The 22,216-nt window shown below is 47.4% G+C and overlaps 1 protein-coding gene across 1 annotated transcript in view; it reads right to left on the bottom strand.

Moving 5' to 3' along the window:
• Positions 1–22,216, bottom strand: part of LOC127916632 (dystrophin-like) — a 351,583-nt gene that overhangs the window by 136,613 nt on the left and 192,754 nt on the right. Inside the window, exons 22-27 of the mRNA XM_052498942.1 lie at positions 17,370–17,515; positions 9,401–9,613; positions 5,940–6,053; positions 2,475–2,630; positions 2,093–2,263; positions 309–491 (exon numbers count right to left, since the gene is read on the bottom strand). Of these exons, the coding sequence (XP_052354902.1) occupies positions 309–491; positions 2,093–2,263; positions 2,475–2,630; positions 5,940–6,053; positions 9,401–9,613; positions 17,370–17,515 (983 nt within the window). The remainder of the gene's footprint in view (positions 1–308; positions 492–2,092; positions 2,264–2,474; positions 2,631–5,939; positions 6,054–9,400; positions 9,614–17,369; positions 17,516–22,216) is intronic.

Below are 22,216 nucleotides of genomic sequence, written 5' to 3'. Positions count from 1 at the left end.
CAGTATCTGTCCAGTATTTGTCCAGTATCTGTTCAGTATCTGTCCAGTATTTGTCTGGTATCTGTCCAGTATCTGTCCAGTATCTGTCCAGTATTTGTCCAGTATCTGTCCAGTATTTGTCTGGTATCTGTCCAGTATCTGTCCAGTATTTGTCCGGTATCTGTCCAGTATCTGTCCAGTATCTGTCCAGTATCTGTCCGGTATCTGTCCGGTATCTGTCCAGTATCTGTCCAGTATCTGTCCGGTATCTGTCCAGTAGTTGTCTGGTATCTGTCCAGTATTTGTCTGGTATCTGTCCGGGATCGTACCTCCAGGGTTTTACACTTGCCGTCCAGGCGGCTGCAGAGTCTCTGGTAGTTAGCGGTCAGCACGACCAGCTCTGCCTTGAGGGCATCGTGGGCGGCCGGAGGGGCTTTGGAGATGAAACTGTTCACAGAGTCAGTCAGCAGCTTCACCTTCAGCTCTTTAGAGTGGACCTCCTCTTGACCCTTCTACAAAGAGAACAGAGAGATGGAGATTAAGAAAGGGGGGGAGAGAGGAGGAGGGAGGGAGGGAGAGAGGGCGAGACAGAAAGAGAGAAGAGGAGGGGAGGGAGGAGGGAGGGAGAGACAGATAGAGATAAAGAGAGAAGAGGAGAGAGGAGGAGGTAGTTAGAGACAGAAAGAGAGAAGAGGAGAGAGGAGGAGGGAGGAGGGAGGGAGAGACAGATAGAGAGAAGAAGAGAGAGGAGGAGGTAGTTAGAGACAGAAAGAGAGAAGAGGAGAGAGGGGGAGGGAGGAGGGAGTGAGAGACAGATAGAAACCTTTGTGAGTGCAATGTTTACTGTTCATTTTTATTGTTTATTTCACATCTGTTTATGATCTATTTCTCTTGCTTTGGCATTGTAAACATTTGTTTCCCATGTCAATAAAGCCCATAAGTTAAATTGAATTAAAGAGAGGGAGGAGAGAGGGAGAAGTGAGACAAAAAATGTGAGGGGACAAGAGGAGAGAGAGGGTAGGAGAGGGGGGAGAGAGAGGGAGGGTATTGAGAGAACAGAGATAAAAAGAGATGAAGTGATACAGAGAGCGCAGAGATAGAGAAAGAAAGAAAGAAAGGCAGGAGGGAGAGAGAGAGATGAAGAGATGCTTATCTTATTGCTCTTTGTTTTAGAAATGCATGACTGCCAACAAAAGTTATTGAGCTTGAATTAAAGAGGATAAAGAGAGGGAGAATGAGGGGAGAGAGGGAGGTGATCAAAGGGAGGGGGAGGGAGGGAGGGAGGGAGGGAGGGAGGGAGGGAGGGAGGGAGGGAGGGAGGGAGGGAGGGAGGGAGGGAGGGAGGGAGGGAGGGAGGAGGGAGGGAGGGAGGGAGATGAACAAAGGGAGGGAGGGAGGGAGGTGAACAAAGGGAGGGAGGGAGGGAGATGAAGGGAGGGAGGGAGGGAGGTGAACAAAGGGATAGAGGGAGGTGAGGAGGGGGAGGAGGGAGATGAACAAAGGAGGGAGGGAGGTGAACAAAGGGATAGAGGGAGTGAGGGAGGGAGGGAGATGAACAAAGGGAGGGAGGGAGGGAGGTGAACAAAGGAGGGAGGGAGGGAGGTGAACAAGGGAGGAGGGAGGGAGGTGAACAAAGGAGTGAGGGAGGGAGGTGAACAAAGGAGGGAGGTGAACAAAGGGAGGGAGGTGAACAAAGGAGGGAGGGAGGTGAACAAAGGAGGGAGATGAACAAAGGGAGGGAGGGAGATGAACAAAGGGAGGGAGATGAACAAAGGGAGGGAGGGAGGGAGATGAACAAAGGGAGGGAGATGAACAAAGGGAGGGAGGGAGGGAGGTGAACAAAGGGAGGGAGGGAGGGAGGGAGGGAGGGAGGGAGATTAACAAAGGGAGGGAGGGAGGGAGGTGAACAAAGGGAGGGAAGGAGGGAGATGAACAAAGGGAGGGAGGGAGGGAGGTGAACAAAGGGAGGGAGGGTGTTGGGAGGCAGGTCAGTGCTTAGATTAGGGTCAGAGTATGGTTTGGATGAGGGCCCAGGGCTGGCTATAGGGAAGTTTGACCATATAGGGAAGTTTGCCCCCCCCCACACACTCCCTCCTCCCAACACACACCCTACCTTGAGTTCCTCCACAGCCTTGCGTAGCTCCTCAGGGGTCTGGTAAGTGAAGTCCCTCTCCAGATAGTCCTCCTCAGCCTGAGTGATCCACTCCTGCATCTCAGCCATCTCCTTCCTCAGGCTCATGGTCTTGTCCAGACCCCCCTTCAGAGCGGACTTCTTAGCATAGGCCTGGAGACACACACACACACACACACACACACACACCATGAATACACACACAATAACAACAGATGATGTGTCAGGACAGGGATGGATGGAATCATCGCTTGGGTGGGTACGGTGTGTGTGTGTGTGTGTGTGTGTGTGTGTGTGTGTGTGTGTGTGTGTGTGTGTGTGTGTGTGTGTGTGTGTGTGTGTGTGTGTGTGTGTGTGTGTGTACCTGTTTGCAGATTATCTCCCACATAGCGTTCAGCTCATCGAGCTCCTTCTGCAGTTGGATGGCGAATGCTGGCTCCGCCTCTGTCTTCAGGGACACACCCACCTCATTGATGCCGTTCAGACTGGGTTGGATGGTGTGGATGTCATTCACCAGGGCCTAGCCAATCCCAACAGAGACACAGGGGATATGACTAATAGAAATGGATGTGTGACAGAGAGATGTTCACTTGTACTGTATTTACTGGGCTGTATGCCCTATGGTTCATTTACTGGGCTATATGCCCTATGGTTCATTTACTGGGCTGTATGCCCTATGGTTCATTTACTGGGCTGTATGCCCTATGGTTCATTTACTGGGCTGTATGCCCTAGGGTTCATTTACTGGGCTATATGCCCTATGGTTCATTTACTGGGCTGTATGCCCTATGGTTCATTTACTGGGCTGTATGCCCTAGGGTTCCTCTACTGGGCTGTATGCCCTATGGTTCATTTACTGGGCTGTATGCCCTATGGTTCATTTACTGGGCTGTATGCCCTAGGGTTCATTTACTGGGCTATATGCCCTATGGTTCATTTACTGGGCTGTATGCCCTATGGTTCATTTACTGGGCTGTATGCCCTATGGTTCATTTACTGGGCTGTATGCCCTATGGTTCATTTACTGGGCTGTATGCCCTATGGTTAATTTACTGGGCTGTATGCCCTATGGTTCATTTACTGGGCTGTATGCCCTAGGGTTCCTCTACTGGGCTGTATGCCCTATGGTTCATTTACTGGGCTGTATGCCCTATGGTTCATTTACTGGGCTGTATGCCCTAGGGTTAATTTACTGGGCTGTATGCCCTATGGTTCATTTACTGGGCTGTATGCCCTAGGGTTCCTCTACTGGGCTGTATGCCCTATGGTTCATTTACTGGGCTGTATGCCCTAGGGTTAATTTACTGGGCTGTATGCCCTAGGGTTAATTTACTGGGCTGTATGCCCTATGGTTCATTTACTGGGCTGTATGCCCTATGGTTCATTTACTGGGCTGTATGCCCTATGGTTCATTTACTGGGCTGTATGCCCTAGGGTTCATTTACTGGGCTGTATGCCCTAGGGTTAATTTACTGGGCTGTATGCCCTAGGGTTCATTTACTGGGCTGTATGCCCTATGGTTCATTTACTGGGCTGTATGCCCCAGGGTTCATTTACTGGGCTGTATGCCCTTGGGTTCATCTACTGGGCTGTATGCCCTATGGTTCATCTACTGGGCTGTATGCCCTATGGTTCATCTACTGGGCTGTATGCCCTATGGTTCATTTACTGGGCTGTATGCCCTATGGTTCATCTACTGGGCTGTATGCCCTATGGTTCATTACTGGGCTGTATGCCCTATGGTTCATTTACTGGGCTGTATGCCCTATGGTTCATTTACTGGGCTGTATGCCCTATGGTTCATTTACTGGGCTGTATGCCCTAGGGTTCATTTACTGGGCTGTGTGCCCTAGGGTTAATTTACAGGGCTGTATGCCCTATGGTTGATTTACTGAGCTGTGTGCCCTAGGGTTAATTTACTAGGCTGTATGCCCTAGGGTTAATTTACTGGGCTGTCTGGGCCAGGTGAGAGAAGGTGAATGACAGGTTGCCAGGTGAGAAGGTGAATGACAGGTTGCCAGGTGGGAGAAGGTGAATAACAGGTTGCCAGGTGAGAGAAGGTGAATGACAGGTTGTCAGGGGAGAGAAGGTGAATGACAGGTTGCCAGGTGAGAGAAGGTGAATGACAGGTTGCCAGGGGAGAGAAGGTGAAAGACAGGTTGTCAGGGGAGAGAAGGTGAATGACAGGTTGCCAGGGGAGAGAAGGTGAATGACAGGTTGCCAGGTGAGAGAAGGTGAATGACAGGTTGTCAGGGGAGAGAAGGTGAATGACAGGTTGCCAGGGGAGAGAAGGTGAATGACAGGTTGCCAGGGGAGAGAAGGTGAATGACAGGTTGCCAGGTAAGAGAAGGTGAATGACAGGTTGCCAGGTGAGAGAAGGTGAATGACAGGTTGCCAGGTAAGAGAAGGTGAATGACAGGTTGCCAGGGGAGAGAAGGTGAATGACAGGTTGCCAGGTAAGAGAAGGTGAATGACAGGTTGCCAGGTAAGAGAAGGTGAATGACAGGTTGCCAGGGAGAGAAGGTGAATGACAGGTTGCCAGGTAAGAGAAGGTGAATGACAGGTTGCCAGGTAAGAGAAGGTGAATGACAGGTTGCCAGGTGAGAGAAGGTGAATGACAGGTTGCCAGGTAAGAGAAGGTGAATGACAGGTTGCCAGGTAAGAGAAGGTGAATGACAGGTTGCCAGGGGAGAGAAGGTGAATGACAGGTTGCCAGGGGAGAGAAGGTGAATGACAGGTTGCCAGGTAAGAGAAGGTGAATGACAGGTTGCCAGGTGAGAGAAGGTGAATGACAGGTTGCCAGGTAAGAGAAGGTGAATGACAGGTTGCCAGGTAAGAGAAGGTGAATGACAGGTTGCCAGGTAAGAGAAGGTGAATGACAGGTTGCCAGGTAAGAGAAGGTGAATGACAGGTTGCCAGGTGAGAGAAGGTGAATGACAGGTTGCCAGGTAAGAGAAGGTGAATGACAGGTTGCCAGGTAAGAGAAGGTGAATGACAGGTTGCCAGGTGAGAGAAGGTGAATGACAGGTTGCCAGGGGAGAGAAGGTGAATGACAGGTTGCCAGGGAGAGAAGGTGAATGACAGGTTGCCAGGAGAGAAGGTGAATGACAGGTTGCCAGGTGAGAGAAGGTGAATGACAGGTTGCCAGGTAAGAGAAGGTGAATGACAGGTTGCCAGGTAAGAGAAGGTGAATGACAGGTTGCCAGGGGAGAGAAGGTGAATGACAGGTTGCCAGGTGAGAGAAGGTGAATGACAGGTTGCCAGGTGAGAGAAGGTGAATGACAAGTTGCCAGGTAAGAGAAGGTGAATGACAGGTTGCCAGGGGAGAGAAGGTGAATGACAGGTTGCCAGGTGAGAGAAGGTGAATGACAGGTTGCCAGGTAAGAGAAGGTGAATGACAGGTTGCCAGGTAAGAGAAGGTGAATGACAGGTTGCCAGGTAAGAGAAGGTGAATGACAGGTTGCCAGGTGAGAGAAGAAGAATGACAGGTTGCCAGGGGAGAGAAGGTGAATGACAGGTTGCCAGGTAAGAGAAGGTGAATGACAGGTTGCCAGGTGAGAGAAGAAGAATGACAGGTTGCCAGGTGAGAGAAGGTGAATGACAGGTTGCCAGGTAAGAGAAGGTGAATGACAGGTTGCCAGGTGAGAGAAGAATGAATGACAGGTTGCCAGGTTGCCAGGTGAGAGAAGGTGAATGACAGGTTGCCAGGGAGAGAAGGTGAATGACAGGTTGCCAGGTAAGAGAAGGTGAATGACAGGTTGCCAGATAAGAGAAGGTGAATGACAGGTTGCCAGGTGAGAGAAGGTGAAAGAAGGTTGCCAGGTCTTACAGTGCACTGCTCCAGCTGTTTCTGCAGGGCCTCTGAGTCCCCCAGCGCTGGCCACTCCTCATTCAGGAACACATCAACATCAGCCATCCACTTCCTCAGAGTCTTCACGTCATTCTGAGAGACACAGACAGATAGGTTGACGGAACTGACAATGTGCTTACGAGTCATGTATAGCCACACACGCAAGCAAAGTTAGAAACATGTCAGCGCCACCCATCCACTTCCTCTGTGTCTTCACATCATTAACCAGACACTGACAGCAAAGACCACATTAATATTGTCCTCTTTACAGTCATTTACACAGGAACACATGGTACACTCACTCACAGATCTGTCTCTATCAATTCAATTCAATTCAAGGGGCTTTATTGGCACGGGACACGTGTTAACATTGCCAAAGCAAGTGAGGTCGATAATATACAAAAGTGAAATAAACAATAAAAATTAACAGTAAACATTACACAAACAGAAGTTTCAAAACAATAAAGACATTTCAAATGTCATATTATGTCTATATAGTGTTGCAACGATGTACAAATGGTTAAAGTACACAAGGGAAAATAAATAAACATAAATATGGGTTGTATTTACAATGGTGTTTGTTCTTCACTGGTTGCCATTTTCTTGTGGCAACAGGTCACAAATCTTGCTGCTGTGATTTCACACTGTGGTATTTCACCCAGTAGATATGGGAGTTTATCAAAATTGGATTTGTTTTCAAATTTTTGTGGATCTGTGTAATCTGAGGGAAATATGTGTCTCTAATATGGTCATACATTGGGCAGGAGGTTAGGAAGTCCAGCTCAGTTTCCACCTCATTTTGTGGGCAGTGAGCACATAGCCTGTCTTCTCTTGAGAGCCATGTCTGCCTACGGCGGCCTTTCTCAATAGCAAGGCTATGCTCACTCTCTGTTTAGGGCCAAATAGCATTCTAGTTTGCTATGTTTTTTTGTTAATTCTTTCCAATGTGTCAAGTAATTATCTTTTTGTTTTCTCATGATTTGGTTGGGTCTAATTATGCTGCTGTCCTGGGGCTCTGTGGGGTGTGTTTGTGTTTGTGAACAGAGCACCAGGACCAGCTTGATTAGGGGACTCTTCTCCAGGTTCATCTCTCTGTAGGCGATGGCTTTGTTATGGAAGGTTTGGGAATCGCTTCCTTTTAGGTGGTTGTAGAAATTAACAGCTCTTTTCTGGATTTTGATAATTAGTGGGTATCGGCCTAATTCTGCTCTGCATGCATTATTTGGTGTTCTACGTTGTACACGGAGGATATTTTTGCAGAATTCTGCAGGCAGAGTCTCAATTTGGTGTTTGTCCCATTTTGTGAAGTCTTGGTTGGTGAGCGGACCCCAGACCTCACAACCGTAAAGGGCAATGGGCTCTATGACTGATTCAAGTATTTTTAGCCAGATCCTAATTGGTATGTTGAAATGTATGTTCCTTTTGATGGCATAGAATGCCCTTCTTGCCTTGTATCTCAAATTGTTCACAGCTTTGTGGAAGTTACCGGTGGCGCTGATGTTTAGGCCAAGGTATGTATAGTTTTTTTGTGTGCTCTAGGGCAACAGTGTCTAGATGGAATTTATATTTGTGGTCCTGGCGACTGGACCTTTTTTGGAACACCATTATTTTGGTCTTACTGAGATTTACTGTCAGGGCCCAGGTCTGACAGAATCTGTGTAGAAGATCTAGGTGCTGCTGTAGGCCCTCCTTGGTTGGTGACAGAAGCACCAGATCATCAGCAAACAGTAGACATTTGACTTCAGATTCTAGTAGGGTGAGGCCGGGTGCTGCAGACTTTTCTAGTGCCCGGCTTAAGCTGCATCCCTGTCTCACCCCACGACCCTGTGTGAAGAAATGTGTGTGTTTTTTGCCAATTTTAACCGCACACTTGTTGTTTGTGTACATGGATTTTATAATGTCGTATGTTTTACCCCCAACACCACTTTCCATCAATTTGTATAGCAGACCCTCATGCCAAATTGAGTCAAAGGCTTTTTTGAAATCAACAAAGCATGAGAAGACTTTGCCTTTGCTTTGGTTTGTTTGGTTGTCAATTAGGGTGTGCAGGGTGAATACATGGTCTGTTGTACGGTAATTTGGTAAAAAGCCCATTTGACATTTGCTCAGTACATTGTTTTCATTGAGGAAATGTACGAATCTGCTGTTAATGATAATGCAGAGGATTTTCCCAAGGTTATTATTGACACATATTCCACGGTTGTTATTGGGTTCAAATTTGTCTCCACTTTTGTGGATTGGGGTGATCAGTCCTTGGTTCCAAATATTGGGGAAGATGCCAGAGCTAAGGATGATGTTAAAGACTTTTAGTATAGCCAATTGCAATTTGTTGTCTGTATATTTGATCACTTCATTAAGGATACCATCAACACCACAGGCATTTTTTGGTTGGAGGGTTTTTATTTTGTCCTGTAACTCATTCAAGGTAATTGGAGAATCCAGTGGGTTCTGGTAGTCTTTAATAGTTGATTCTAAGATTTGTATTTGATCATGTATATGTTTTTGCTCTTTATTCTTTGTTATAGAGCCAAAAGATTGGAGAAGTGGTTTACCCATAGATCTCCATTTTGGATAGACAATTCTTTGTGTTGTTGTTTGTTTAGTGTTTTCCAATTTTAGTCTATTTCTGTATTGTTTTAGTGATTCACCATAGTGAAGGCCTAGACTCAGGTTTTCTGGGTCTCTATGTTTTTGGTTAGACAGGTTTCTCAATTTCTTTCTTAGATTTTTGCATTCTTCATCAAACCAGCTCTGTCATCTCTATCTCTGTATCTCTTCATCTCTGTATATATCTCTTCATCTCTCTCTATCTCTTCATCTGTCTCTATCTCTTTATCTCTGTCTCTTCATCTCTGTCTCTATCTCTTCATCTCTGTCTCTTCATCTCTATCTCTTCATCTCTGTCTCTATCACTTCAATTCAATTCAATTCAAGGGGCTTTATTGGCATGGGAAACATGTTAACATTGCCAAAGCAAATGAGGTAGATAATATACAAAACAAAGCTTCATCTCTGTCTCTATCTCTTCATCTCTGTCTCTATCTCCTCATCTCTGTGTCTATCTCTTCATCTCTATCTCTATCTCCTCAGCGTAGCCTAGTGGTTAGAGCATTGGACTAGTAACCGGAAGGTTGCGAGTTCAAACCCCCGAGCTGACAAGGTACAAATCTGTCGTTCTGCCCCTGAACAGGCAGTTAACCCACTGTTCCCAGGCCGTCATTGAAAATAAGAATGTGTTCTTAACTGACTTGCCTGGTTAAATAAAGGTAAAATAAAAAATAAAAAATCTCTGTCTCTATCTCCTCATCTCTGTCTCTATCTCCTCATCTCTGTCTCTATCTCCTCATCTCTGTCTCTATCTCTCCCGCCCTCTCTTCCTTTCCCTCTCTATCTCACTCTCCCTCTATTTCACTCTCTCTCGCAGCACACCCCCACAGTACCTGGAACTGCAGTAATTTAGCCATAAGCTCTGTTATCTTGGTCGCCTGTTCCCCCAGCGTTGAGGACAGGCGTCTCCAGCGAGTCATGATGCTGTCCATCTCTGTCCTGTACTTGTGACTGATCTCAGGAGGGGCCTTCTGAAAAACCTGGTCCACTGTAGACGTCAGGTAGTCCACCTCACTCTGGTGCTCTGCAAGCGCAACCTGCATTACCTGTGGGGAAGGACATGGAGATGGTTGTACTCAATACAGGGTGAATTCCAACTTTCACATTTTCACTGAAGTCTCTTATTGATATCACTGTATGATTAAGTGAAAATGTTAGTTATGATTTGGCCAGATGAGGACTTTTTAGCAGGATAGTTAATTTAATTCCATGGACTCTAGCCACCCAGAGGGGGCACTGACGGGAAGATGAATATATTAGTTTTATTGGGAGGGGGCACAGAAAGAAATCCCCCGTGTCTTTTTCTTTCATTTTTGGTCCATGGAGGTTCATGCAAACCAGAGGCAGCTGAAGAGTAGCTTCGAGGACTATATCTGAAGTCCAAATTGGACCCCTAGCCCCTCTGCCCTCTCTTTCTAGGGAGAAGGGACTGGTGACCCCTAGCTCCTCTGCCCTCTCTGTCTAGGGAGAAGGGACTGGTGACCCCTAGCCCCTCTGCCCTCTCTTTCTAGGGAGAAGGGACTGGTGACCCCTAGCTCCTCTGCCCTCTCTGTCTAGGGAGAAGGGACTGGTGACCCCTAGCCCCTCTGCCCTCTCTTTCTAGGGAGAAGGGACTGGTGACCCCTAGCTCCTCTGCCCTCTCTGTCTAGGGAGAAGGGCCTGGTGACCCCTAGCCCTCTGCCCTCTCTGTCTAGGGAGAAGGGCCTGGTGACCCCTAGCCCCTGTGCCCTCTCTGTCTAGGGAGAAGTGCCTGGTGACCCCTAGCTCATCTGCCCTCTCTGTCTAGGGAGAAGGGACTGGTGACCCCTAGCTCCTCTGCCCTCTATGTCTAGAGCATGCCTGGTGACACCTCGCCCCTCTGCCCTCTCTGTCTAGGGAGAAGTGCCTGGTGACCCCTAGCCCCTCTGCCCTCTCTGTCTAGGGAGAAGGGCCTGGTGACCCCTAGCCCCTCTGCCCTCTCTGTCTAGGGAGAAGTGACCCCTAGCCCCTGCCCTCTCTGTCTGAGTGCCTGGTGACCCCTAGCCCCTGTGCCCTCTCTGTCTAGGGAGAAGTGCCTGGTGACCCCTAGCCCCTCTGCCCTCTCTGTCTAGGGAGAAGGGCCTGGTCTCTGTCTAGGGAGAAGGGCCTGGTGACCCCTAGCCCCTGTGCCCTCTCTGTCTAGGGAGAAGTGCCTGGTGACCCCTAGCTCATCTGCCCTCTCTGTCTAGGGAGAAGGGACTGGTGACCCCTAGCTCCTCTGCCCTCTATGTCTAGAGCATGCCTGGTGACACCTCGCCCCTCTGCCCTCTCTGTCTAGGGAGAAGTGCCTGGTGACCCCTAGCCCCTGTGCCCTCTCTGTCTAGGGAGAAGGGCCTGGTGACCCCTAGCCCCTCTGCCCTCTCTGTCTAGGGAGAAGGGCCTGGTGACCCCTAGCCCCTGTGCCCTCTCTGTCTAGGGAGAAGGGCCTGGTGACCCCTAGCCCCTGTGCCCTCTCTGTCTAGGGAGAAGGGCCTGGTGACCCCTAGCCCCTCTGCCCTCTCTGTCTAGGGAGAAGTGCCTGGTGACCCCTAGCTCCTCTGCCCTCTCTTTCTAGGGAGAAGGGCCTGGTGACCTCTAGCCCCTCTGCCCTCTCTGTCTAGGGAGAAGTGCCTGGTGACCCCAAGCTCCTCTGCCCTCTCTTTCTAGGGAGAAGGGCCTGGTGACCTCTAGCCCCTCTGCCCTCTCTGTCTAGGGAGAAGGGCCTGGTGACCTCTAGCCCCTCTGCCCTCTCTGTCTAGGGAGAAGGGCCTATCGGTCATTTGTAGATATGGGACTTTTTCATTAAGGACTTTTTAGAGCACAGAAAGTTCAGTGTTGGCAACCAGGTTACCAGGTTAATGGGCTACCAGGTTACCAGGTTAATGGGCTACCAGGTTAATGGGCTACCAGGTTACCAGGTTAATGGTAGCCGGAGGCTGATGAAGACAGATGAATAATCAAAATATGTATGTTAGAACTGTCTGGGAATCTAGAAAATCATGACAACTTGAGTGGATTTACCCTTTAACAAACAAACACCAGATAACATTATTATTCATACTATGTGTGATGATGTGAAAACAATCAATGCTCAAACAAAACACACACACACAACATTAGTTTGACTGTTTAGCCAATAAGGGGCAGTATCCCCTCCCTCCCTCTCCATCCTGTTGGGTCAATACGAGGGCTCCCTAATGAAGCTATGAGATATAACGGCCTCAGGGTAAATGTCTCCAGGAGAATGACAGGGCAGAGAGAAGAGACAGGTGTTCCTCTCCAGGTTTCTGACAGTCATCATTGCCAGTGGTGGTAGGTAGCCGCTCTGGGTCTGTGTGGTTAAGACGGAGTTTAAAAAGATGTCTAGAAGCAGACAGAGACATCAACGTATGGGCCTATAGACATTCTCTCTCTGGGGAGGGATCAACTTGTTTAGTATTGGTGTGAACGCCTTTATATCCATCGTAATGAGACATATTGATATTGTGTTTATTATAATATCCAAGAACAGTAACTGAGGACAAGCTTAGAAAAAATGTATCGTAACGATTATAATATTTTAGCAAATTACTATGCAGAGATGTTCTACTGACTACCCCTAGATAGCACGGAGGAGGGAGAAGATTCCACCCTGCTGCCCTGTGAGGAAGAACATCCTAACTAAGATTCCATCCTGCTGCCCTGTGAGGTAGAACATCCTAACTAAGATTCCACCCTGCTGCCCTGTGAGGAAAACATCCTAACTAAGATTCCACCCTGCTGCCCTGTGAGGTAGAACATCCTAACTAAGATTCCACCCTGCTGCCCTGTGAGGAAAACATCCTAACTAAGATTCCATCCTGCTGCCCTGTGAGGTAGAACATCCTAAGATTCCATCCTGCTGCCCTTTGAGGAAAACATCCTAACTAAGATTCCATCCTGCTGCCCTGTGAGGAAAAGATCCTAACTTAGATTCCACCCTGCTGCCCTGTGAGGTAGAACATCCTAACTAAGATTCCACCCTGCTGCCCTGTGAGGAAAACATCCTAACTAAGATTCCATTCTGCTGCCCTGTGAGGAAAACATCCTAACTTAGATTCCACCCTGCTGCCCTGTGAGGTAGAACATCCTAAGATTCCACCCTGCTGCCCTGTGAGGTAGAACATCCTAACTAAGATTCCACCCTGCTGCCCTGTGAGGTAAAACATCCTAACTAAGATTCCACCCTGCTGCCCTGTGAGGTAGAACATCCTAACTAAGATTCCACCCTGCTGCCCTGTGATGAATAACATCCTAACTTAGATTCCATCCTGCTGCCCTGTGAGGAAAACATCCTAACTAAGATTCCATCCTGCTGCCCTGTGATGAATAACATCCTAACTAAGATTCCACCCTGCTGCCCTGTGAGGAAAACATCCTAACTAAGATTCCACCCTGCTGCCCTGTGAGGTAGAACATCCTAACTAAGATGCCACCCTGCTGCCCTGTGAGGAAAACATCCTAACTAAGATTCCACCCTGCTGCCCTGTGAGGTAGAACATCCTAACTAAGATTCCATCCTGCTGCCCTGTGAGGTAGAACATCCTAACTAAGATTCCACCCTGCTGCCCTGTGAGGAAAACATCCTAACTAAGATTCCACCCTGCTGCCCTGTGATGAATAACATCCTAACTAAGATTCCACCCTGCTGCCCTGTGAGGTAGAACATCCAAACTAAGATTCCATCCTGCTGCCCTGTGAGGTAGAACATCCTAACTAAGATTTCACCCTGCTGCCCTGTGAGGAAAACATCCTAACTAAGATTCCACCCTGCTGCCCTGTGAGGTAGAACATCCTAACTAAGATTCCACCCTGCTGCCCTGTGATGAATAACATCCTAACTTAGATTCCATCCTGCTGCCCTGTGAGGAAAACATCCTAACTAAGATTCCATCCTGCTGCCCTGTGATGAATAACATCCTAACTAAGATTCCACCCTGCTGCCCTGTGAGGAAAACATCCTAACTAAGATTCCACCCTGCTGCCCTGTGAGGTAGAACATCCTAACTAAGATTACATCCTGCTGCCCTGTGAGGAAAACATCCTAACTAAGATTCCATCCTGCTGCCCTGTGAGGAAGAACATCCTAACTAAGATTCCATCCTGCTGCCCTCTGAGGTAGAACATCCTAACTTAGATTCCACCCTGCTGCCCTGTGAGGAAAACATCCTAACTTAGATACCACCCTGCTGCCCTGTGAGGTAGAACATCCTAACTAAGATTCCACCCTGCTGCCCTGTGAGGTAGAACATCCTAACTAAGATTCCATCCTGCTGCCCTGTGAGGAAGAACATCCTAACTAAGATTCCATCCTGCTGCCCTGTGATGAATAACATCCTAACTAAGATTCCATCCTGCTGCCCTGTGAGGTAGAACATCCTAACTAAGATTCCATCCTGCTGCCCTGTGAGGTAGAACATCCTACATTGCCTTGCAAAAGTATTCATCCCCCTGGCATTTTTCCTATTTTGTTGCATTACAACCTGTAATTTAAATAGATTTTTATTTGGATTTCATGTAACGGACATACACAAAATAGTCCAAATTGGTGAAAAAAGTTACTTGTTTCAAGAAATTCTAAAATATAATATACAGAAAAGTGGTGCGTGCATATGTATTCACCCCCTTTGCTATGAAGCCCCTAAATAAGATCTGGTGCAACCAATTACCTTCAGAAGCCACATAATTAGTTCAAGTCCACCTGTGTGCAATCTAATTGTCACATGATCTGTCACATGATCTCAGTATATATATATATATATATATATATATATATATATATATATATATATATATATATATATATATATACCTGTTCTGAAAGGCCCCAGAGTCTGCAACACCACTAAGCAAGGGGCACCAGTAAGCAAGTGGTACCATAAAGACTAAGGAGCTCTCCAAACAGGTCAGGGACAAAGTTATGTGGAGAAAAACAGATCAGGGTTGGGTTATAAAAAAAATATCTGAAACTTTGAACATCCCACTGGGCACCATTAAATCCATTATTAAAAAATGGAAAGAATATGGCACAACAACAAACCTGCCAAGAGAGGGACGGCCACCAAAACTCATGGACCAGACAAGGAGGGCATTAATCAGAGAGGGAACAAAGAGACCAAAGATAACCCTGAAGGAGCTGCAAAGCTCCATAGTGGAGATTGGAGTATCTGTTCCATAGGGCCATTTTAAGCTGTACACTCCACAGAGCTGGATTTTACGGAAGAGTGGCCAGAAAAAAATAAGCAAACATGTTTGGTGTTCGCCAGAAGGCTTGTGGGAGACTTCCCAAACATATGGAAGAAGGTACTCTGGTCAGATGAGACTAAAATTAAGCTTTTTGACCATCAAGGAAAATGCTATGTCTGGCTCAAACCCAACACCTCCCATCACCCCGAGAATACCATCGCCACAGTGAAGCACGGTGGTGGCAGCATCATGCTGTGGGGATGTCTTTCATCAGCAGGGACTGGGAAACTGGTCAGAATTGAAGGAATGATGGATGGCGCTAAATACAGGGAAATTCTTGAGGGAAACCTGTTTCAGTCTTCCAGAGATTTGAGACTGGGACGGAGGTTCACCTTCCAGCAGGACAATGACCCTAAGCATACTGCTAAAGCAACACTCGAGTGGTTTAAGGGGAAACACCCCAAGAGACTTGCAGCTGTAATTGCTGCTAAAGGTGGCTCTACAAAGTATTGACTTTGGGGGGTGAATAGTTATACTTGCTCAAGTTTTCTGTTTTATTTGTATTTTTTCTTGTTTGTTTCACAATAAAACATATTTTGCATCTTCAAAGTGGTAGAGATGTTGTGTGAATCAAATGATTCAACCACCCCCAAGAAATCAATTTTAATTCCAGGTTGTAAGGCAACAAAATACAAGGGGGGTGAACGGCACAGTATCTCAGGTTAAACTGATCTGACCTTGGATTTAAAGTCTCAGAGAACATCCATTTAGCACCAGAACTTAATAAAAACAACAACAACAAGGCCATAAAAAGTCTTAGTGTTTTTACGGGGTGATTCATTTTGTCACAATAACAAGGTGAAATGAGTCTTTAGTCTGTCCCAAATGGAATTCTAATCCTTATGGAGTGCACTAATTTTGACCAGAGCCTACATCAAAAGTAGTGCATTACATAGGGAACAGGGTGCCATTTGGGACACAGATTTAGTCTGTGCTGTGTGGCAGTAACCCTGGCACATCCATAGATAGAGAGATGGAAAAACACACTGATTTGATCCTCTGGGTTTTCCTCTGTCGTCAATAACATTTCTCCATTTCTCATAATTGCAGTGAGGCGCTGCTCTGCTCTGTTAGTGCTCTCTGAATGTAAAGCAGTAGAGAGAACAACTATTTATCCTGGCAGCCCTGCTGGCATCTCCTCATCAAGGGTTACTGCACTTTCACTGAACTAGATCAAGCAGACTCTTGTTTCTGGTCTTGTCTTGACTGTCAATACGTTGATTCAGTACGCGGGCTGTTCAACTACGTTGCATTAACAGTGTGAAAGCAGAAATTTTTATGGGTGTTTTGTGGCAGAATCCTCATAATAAAACAGACAGACACACCCACAACCAGTCAGCCAGACACACACCCAACCAGTCAGCCAGACACACACCCAACCAGTCAGCCAGACACACAGCCAACCAGTCAGCCAGACACACACCCAACCAGTCAGCCAGACAACCAGTCAGCCAGACACACACCCAACCAGTCAGCCAGACACACACCCAATCAGTCAGCCAGCCAACCAGTCAGCCAGTCAGCCAGACACACACCCAACCAGTCAGCCAGACACACAGCCAACCAGTCAGCCAGACACACACCCAACCAGTCAGCCAGACCAGTCACAGCCAACCAGTCAGCCAGACACACACCCAACCAGTCAGCCAGCCAACCAGTCAGCCAGACACACACCCAACCAGTCAGCCAGACACACACCCAACCAGTCAGCCAGACACACACCCAACCAGTCAGCCAGACACACACCCAACCAGTCAGCCAGACACACACCCAACCAGTCAGCCAGACACACACCCAACCAGTCAGCCAGACACACACCCAACCAGTCAGCCAGACACACACCCAACCAGTCAGCCAGACACACACCCAACCAGTCAGCCAGACACACACCCAACCAGTCAGCCAGACACACCCACAACCAGTCAGCCAGACACACACCCAATCAGTCAGCCAGACACACACCCAACCAGTCAGCCAGACACACACCCAACCAGTCAGCCAGACACACACCCAACCAGTCAGCCAGACACACACCCAACCAGTCATCCAGACACACAGCCAACCCAACACACCCAACCAGTCAACCAGTCAGCCAGACACACACCCAACCAGTCAGCCAGACACACAGCCAACCAGTCAGCCAGACACACACCCAACCAGTCAGCCAGACACACAGCCAACCAGTCAGCCAGACACACAGCCAACCAGTCAGCCAGACACACACCCAACCAGTCAGCCAGACACACACCCAACCAGTCAGCCAGACACACACCCAACCAGTCAGCCAGACACACAGCCAACCAGTCAGCCAGACACACACCCAACCAGTCAGCCAGACACACACCCAACCAGTCAGCCAGCCTCCCACCCAACCAGTCAGCCAGACACACAGCCAACCAGTCAGCCAGACACACACCCAACCAGTCAGCCAGACACACAGCCAACCAGTCAGCCAGACACACAGCCAACCAGTCAGCCAGACACACAGCCAACCAGTCAGCCAGACACACAGCCAACCAGACATCCAGGGCGGTTCAGTACCTTGACATCCTTCAGTCTCCCCTCCATGGTAGGGTATTCAGTGACGGCTGTAGAGGGGATGGCTAGCCTCGCCTCACACTGCTGTAACCAGGCCAACAGAGTAAATACTGTCTCCTTATAGAGCACAGGAGGAAGGCTCTCCTGAACTGGAGGGAGAGATACAATAATGGTTAGGGGATGGAGCCTGCTGTCAGACTCTACCACTTCACTATGGTATACTATATACTCTACTACTTCACTATAATATACTATATACTCTACCACTTCACTATAATTTACTATATACTCTACCACTTCACTATACTATACTATATACTCTACCACTTCACTATAATATACTATATACTCTACTACTTCACTATAATATACTATATACTCTACCACTTCACTATACTATACTATATACTCTACCACTTCACTATAATATACTATATCCTCACAGCCCTTCTGGCCTGCTGTCAGGCTCTACCACTTCACTATGATATACTATATCCTCACAGCCCTTCTGGCCTGCTGTCAGGCTCTACCACTTCACTATGATATACTATATACTCTACCACTTCACTATGATATACTATATACTCTACCACTTTACTATAATATACTATATACTCTACTACTTCACTATAATATACTATATACTCTACCACTTCACTATACTATACTATATACTCTACTACTTCACTATAATATACTATATACTCTACCACTTCACTATAATATACTATATACTCTACCACTTCACTATGATATACTATATACTCTACCACTTCACTATGATATACTATATACTCTACCACTTTACTATAATATACTATATACTCTACCACTTCACTATGGTATACTATATACTCTACCACTTCACTATACTATACTATATACTCTACCGCTTCACTATGATATACTATATAATCACAGCCCTTCTGGCCTGCTATCAGGCTCTACCACTTCACTATGATATACTATATACTCTACCACTTCACTATGATATACTATATACTCTACCACTTTACTATAATATACTATATACTCTGCTACTTCACTATAATATACTATATACTCTACCACTTCACTATACTATACTATATACTCTACCACTTCACTATAATATACTATATACTCTACTACTTCACTATAATATACTATATACTCTACTACTTCACTATACTATACTATATACTCTACCACTTCACTATAATATACTATATACTCTACCACTTCACTATAATATACTATATCCTCACAGCCCTTCTGGTCTGCTGTCTGACTGCCTGCCAAATCTATATTACCCTCTCCCTGTCTGACTACATTATATTATCCTCTACCTGTCTGGGGGTCTGTCCACACTGCATTATCCTTTTCTGTCTGACTGTCTGGGGTCTGTTCACACTGCATTATCCTCTACGTCTGACTGTCTGGGGTCTGTCCACACTGCATTATCCTCTCCCTGTCTGCCCACACTGCATTATCATTTTCTGTCTGACTGTCTGGGGTCTGTCCACACTGCATTATCCTCTCCGTCTAACTGTCTGGGGTCTGCCCACACTGCATTATCCTCTCCGTCTGACTGTCTGGGTCTGTCCACACTGCATTATCCTCTCCGTCTGACTGTCTGGGGTCTGTCCACTCTACATTATCCTCTCCCTGTCTGGGGTCTGTCCACTCTGCATTATCCTCTCCATGTCTGTCCACTCTGCATTATCCTCTCCATGTCTGGGGGTCTGAAATACCATGGTCCAAACCTGAATTACTGGAGAGAAATTACTATAAAAACACAAATAGAACTAAATACAAATATTATTCAAGTAATAGTTTTAAACACATTTTTATACAGTGCATCAAATCCAATTTATTTTGAACGAATCTTTTAATTAATGCATTTAAAGTTATTATTTAAAGTTATAGCTACATTATCCTCTCCCTGTCCGGGGGTCTGTCCACTCTACATTATCCTCTCCCTGTCTGGGGGTCTGCCCACTCTACATTATCCTCTCCATGTCTGGGGGTCTGCCCACTCTACATTATCCTCTCCCTGTCTGGGGGTCTGCCCACTCTACATTATCCTCTCCCTGTCTGGGGGTCTGCCCACTCTACATTATCCTCTCCCTGTACGGGGGTCTGCCCACCCTGCATTATCCTCTCCCTGTCCGGGGGTCTGCCCACCCTGCATTATCCTCTCTGTCTGACTGTATGTCCACTCTGCATTATCCTCTCCCTGTATGGGGGTCTGTCCACTCTACATTATCCTCTCCCTGTCTGGGGGTCTGTCCACCCTACATTATCTTCTCCATGTCTGGGGGTCTGTCCACTCTACATTATCCTCTCCATGTCTGGGGGTCTGTCCACTCTACATTATCCTCTCCATGTCTGCGGGTCTGTCCACTCTACATTATCCTCTCCCTGTCTGGGGGTCTGTCCACTCTACATTATCCTCTCCATGTCTGGGGGTCTGTCCACTCTACATTATCCTCTCCCTGTCTGGGGGTCTGTCCACTCTACATTATCCTCTCCATGTCTGGGGTCTGTCCACTCTACATTATCCTCTCCCTGTCTGGGGGTCTGTCCACTCTACATTATCCTCTCCATGTCTGGGGGTCTGTCCACTCTACATTATCCTCTCCCTGTCTGGGGGTCTGTCCACTCTACATTATCCTCTCCATGTCTGGGGTCTGTCCACTCTACATTATCCTCTCCCTGTCTGGGGGTCTGTCCACTCTACATTATCCTCTCCATGTCTGGGGGTCTGTCCACTCTACATTATCCTCTCCCTGTCTGGGGGTCTGTCCACTCTACATTATCCTCTCCATGTCTGGGGGTCTGTCCACTCTACATTATCCTCTCCCTGTCTGGGGGTCTGTCCACGCTACATTATCCTCTCCCTGTCTGGGGGTCTGTCCACGCTACATTATCCTCTCCCTGTCTGGGGGTCTGTCCACTCTACATTATCCTCTCCATGTCTGGGGGTCTGTCCACTCTACATTATCCTCTCCCTGTCTGGGGGTCTGTCCACTCTACATTATCCTCTCCATGTCTGGGGGTCTGTCCACTCTACATTATCCTCTCCCTGTCTGGGGGTCTGTCCACTCCCTGTCGAGACAAGTATTTTTATAGAGCAGCAGGCTCTGTCTTGCTCTCTGTATCTAGTCTGTCTCTGTTCCTGTCTCAGTCCATGAATTCATTATCCACTCACAGTCCACTCTGCATCGTTAGCTAATTAACTGCTGGTCCACAGGTAGGTCTGTATGTACAGTATGTTAATGTTTTGTTTGTGTTTCCTGTTTGTTTGTTGAGGGGCAGCCATGTATGAAAATGGAGAACGCTAAAGGGGAAGTGGTCGAATCGTTATTCTACTTTATGTGAACGCTTTAGTGATCAAAGTAATTATCAGGACTCCTGGCCAGTGAGACACAGGAGGTTGGTGGCACCTTAATTGTGGAGGATGGGTTCGTGGTAATGACTGGAGTGGAATCAGTGGAACGGTATCAAATACATCAAACACATGGTTTCCATGGTTTCCAGGTGATTTATACCATTCCATTCATTCCACAAGTGAACATGAGAGAGAATGTGTGTGTTTGTGTGTGTGAGGTGAGGATGGTTGAGCTGCAGTGAGGTAGTGAAAGGAGAACATAGTAGCTGTAATCACAATCACTGTTCCCTATAGGGGCAAACACTGAAATGTTCCTTGATGATAGTTGTACCACACAACCTGCCACTTACCAACATACTGAAATACACTCACACTTGCACACAACACACAACACACACTAGCACACATACACTCCTCTCCAGCTGCTTTTGCACCCCCCGAAGCACACACACACACACACACACACACACACACACACACACACACACACACACACACACACACACACACACACACACACACACACACACACACACACACACACACACACAACACACACAAACATAACAAGATGGCGCCGACAGAGATGGTCGTCTCACTTCGCGTTCTTAGGAAACTATGCAGTATTTTGTTTTTTTTAAAGTATTATTCCTTACATTGTCACCTTAACAACATCACCTTAACAACATTACGTCACCTTAACAACATTACGACCAGGAATACGACTTTCCCGAAGCGGATCCTCTGTTCAGACCAACACCCAGGACAATGGATCGGATCCCAGGAGGCGACCCAAAACAACGGCGCCGCAGAAAGGGCAGACGGAGCGGGCCTCCTGGTCAGGCTCCGTAGACGGGCACATCGCTCACTGCTCCCGAGTTTACTACTCGCCAATGTCCAGTCTCTTGACAACAAGGTAGATGAAATTCCAGCAAGGGTTGCCTTCCAGAGAGACATCAGAGATAGTAACCTTCTCTGTTTCACAGAAACATGGCTCACTGGGGATACATTATCAGAGTCGGTACAGCCACCCGGTTTCTTCACGCATCGCGCTGACAGAAACATGGCTCACTGGGGATACATTATCAGAGTCGGTACAGCCACACGGTTTCTTCACGCATCGCGCTGACAGAAACATGGCTCACTGGGGATACGTTATCAGAGTCGGTACAGCCACCCGGTTTCTTCACGCATCGCGCTGACAGAAACATGGCTCACTGGGGATACATTATCAGAGTCGGTACAGCCACCCGGTTTCTTCACGCATCGCGCTGACAGAAACATGGCTCACTGGGGATACATTATCAGAGTCGGTACAGCCACCCGGTTTCTTCACGCATCGCGCTGACAGAAACATGGCTCACTGGGGATACATTATCAGAGTCGGTACAGCCACACGGTTTCTTCACGCATCGCGCCGACAGACACAAACATCTCTCTGGTAAGAAGAAGGGTGGGGGTGTATGCCTTGTGATTA

The sequence above is a fragment of the Oncorhynchus keta genome, chromosome 37 (genome assembly GCF_023373465.1).
Source record: "Oncorhynchus keta strain PuntledgeMale-10-30-2019 chromosome 37, Oket_V2, whole genome shotgun sequence".
Classification (NCBI taxonomy): Eukaryota; Metazoa; Chordata; class Actinopteri; order Salmoniformes; family Salmonidae; genus Oncorhynchus; species Oncorhynchus keta.
Note: the sequence above shows the minus strand (reverse complement) of the source record. Positions and strands in the feature narration are given on the sequence as shown.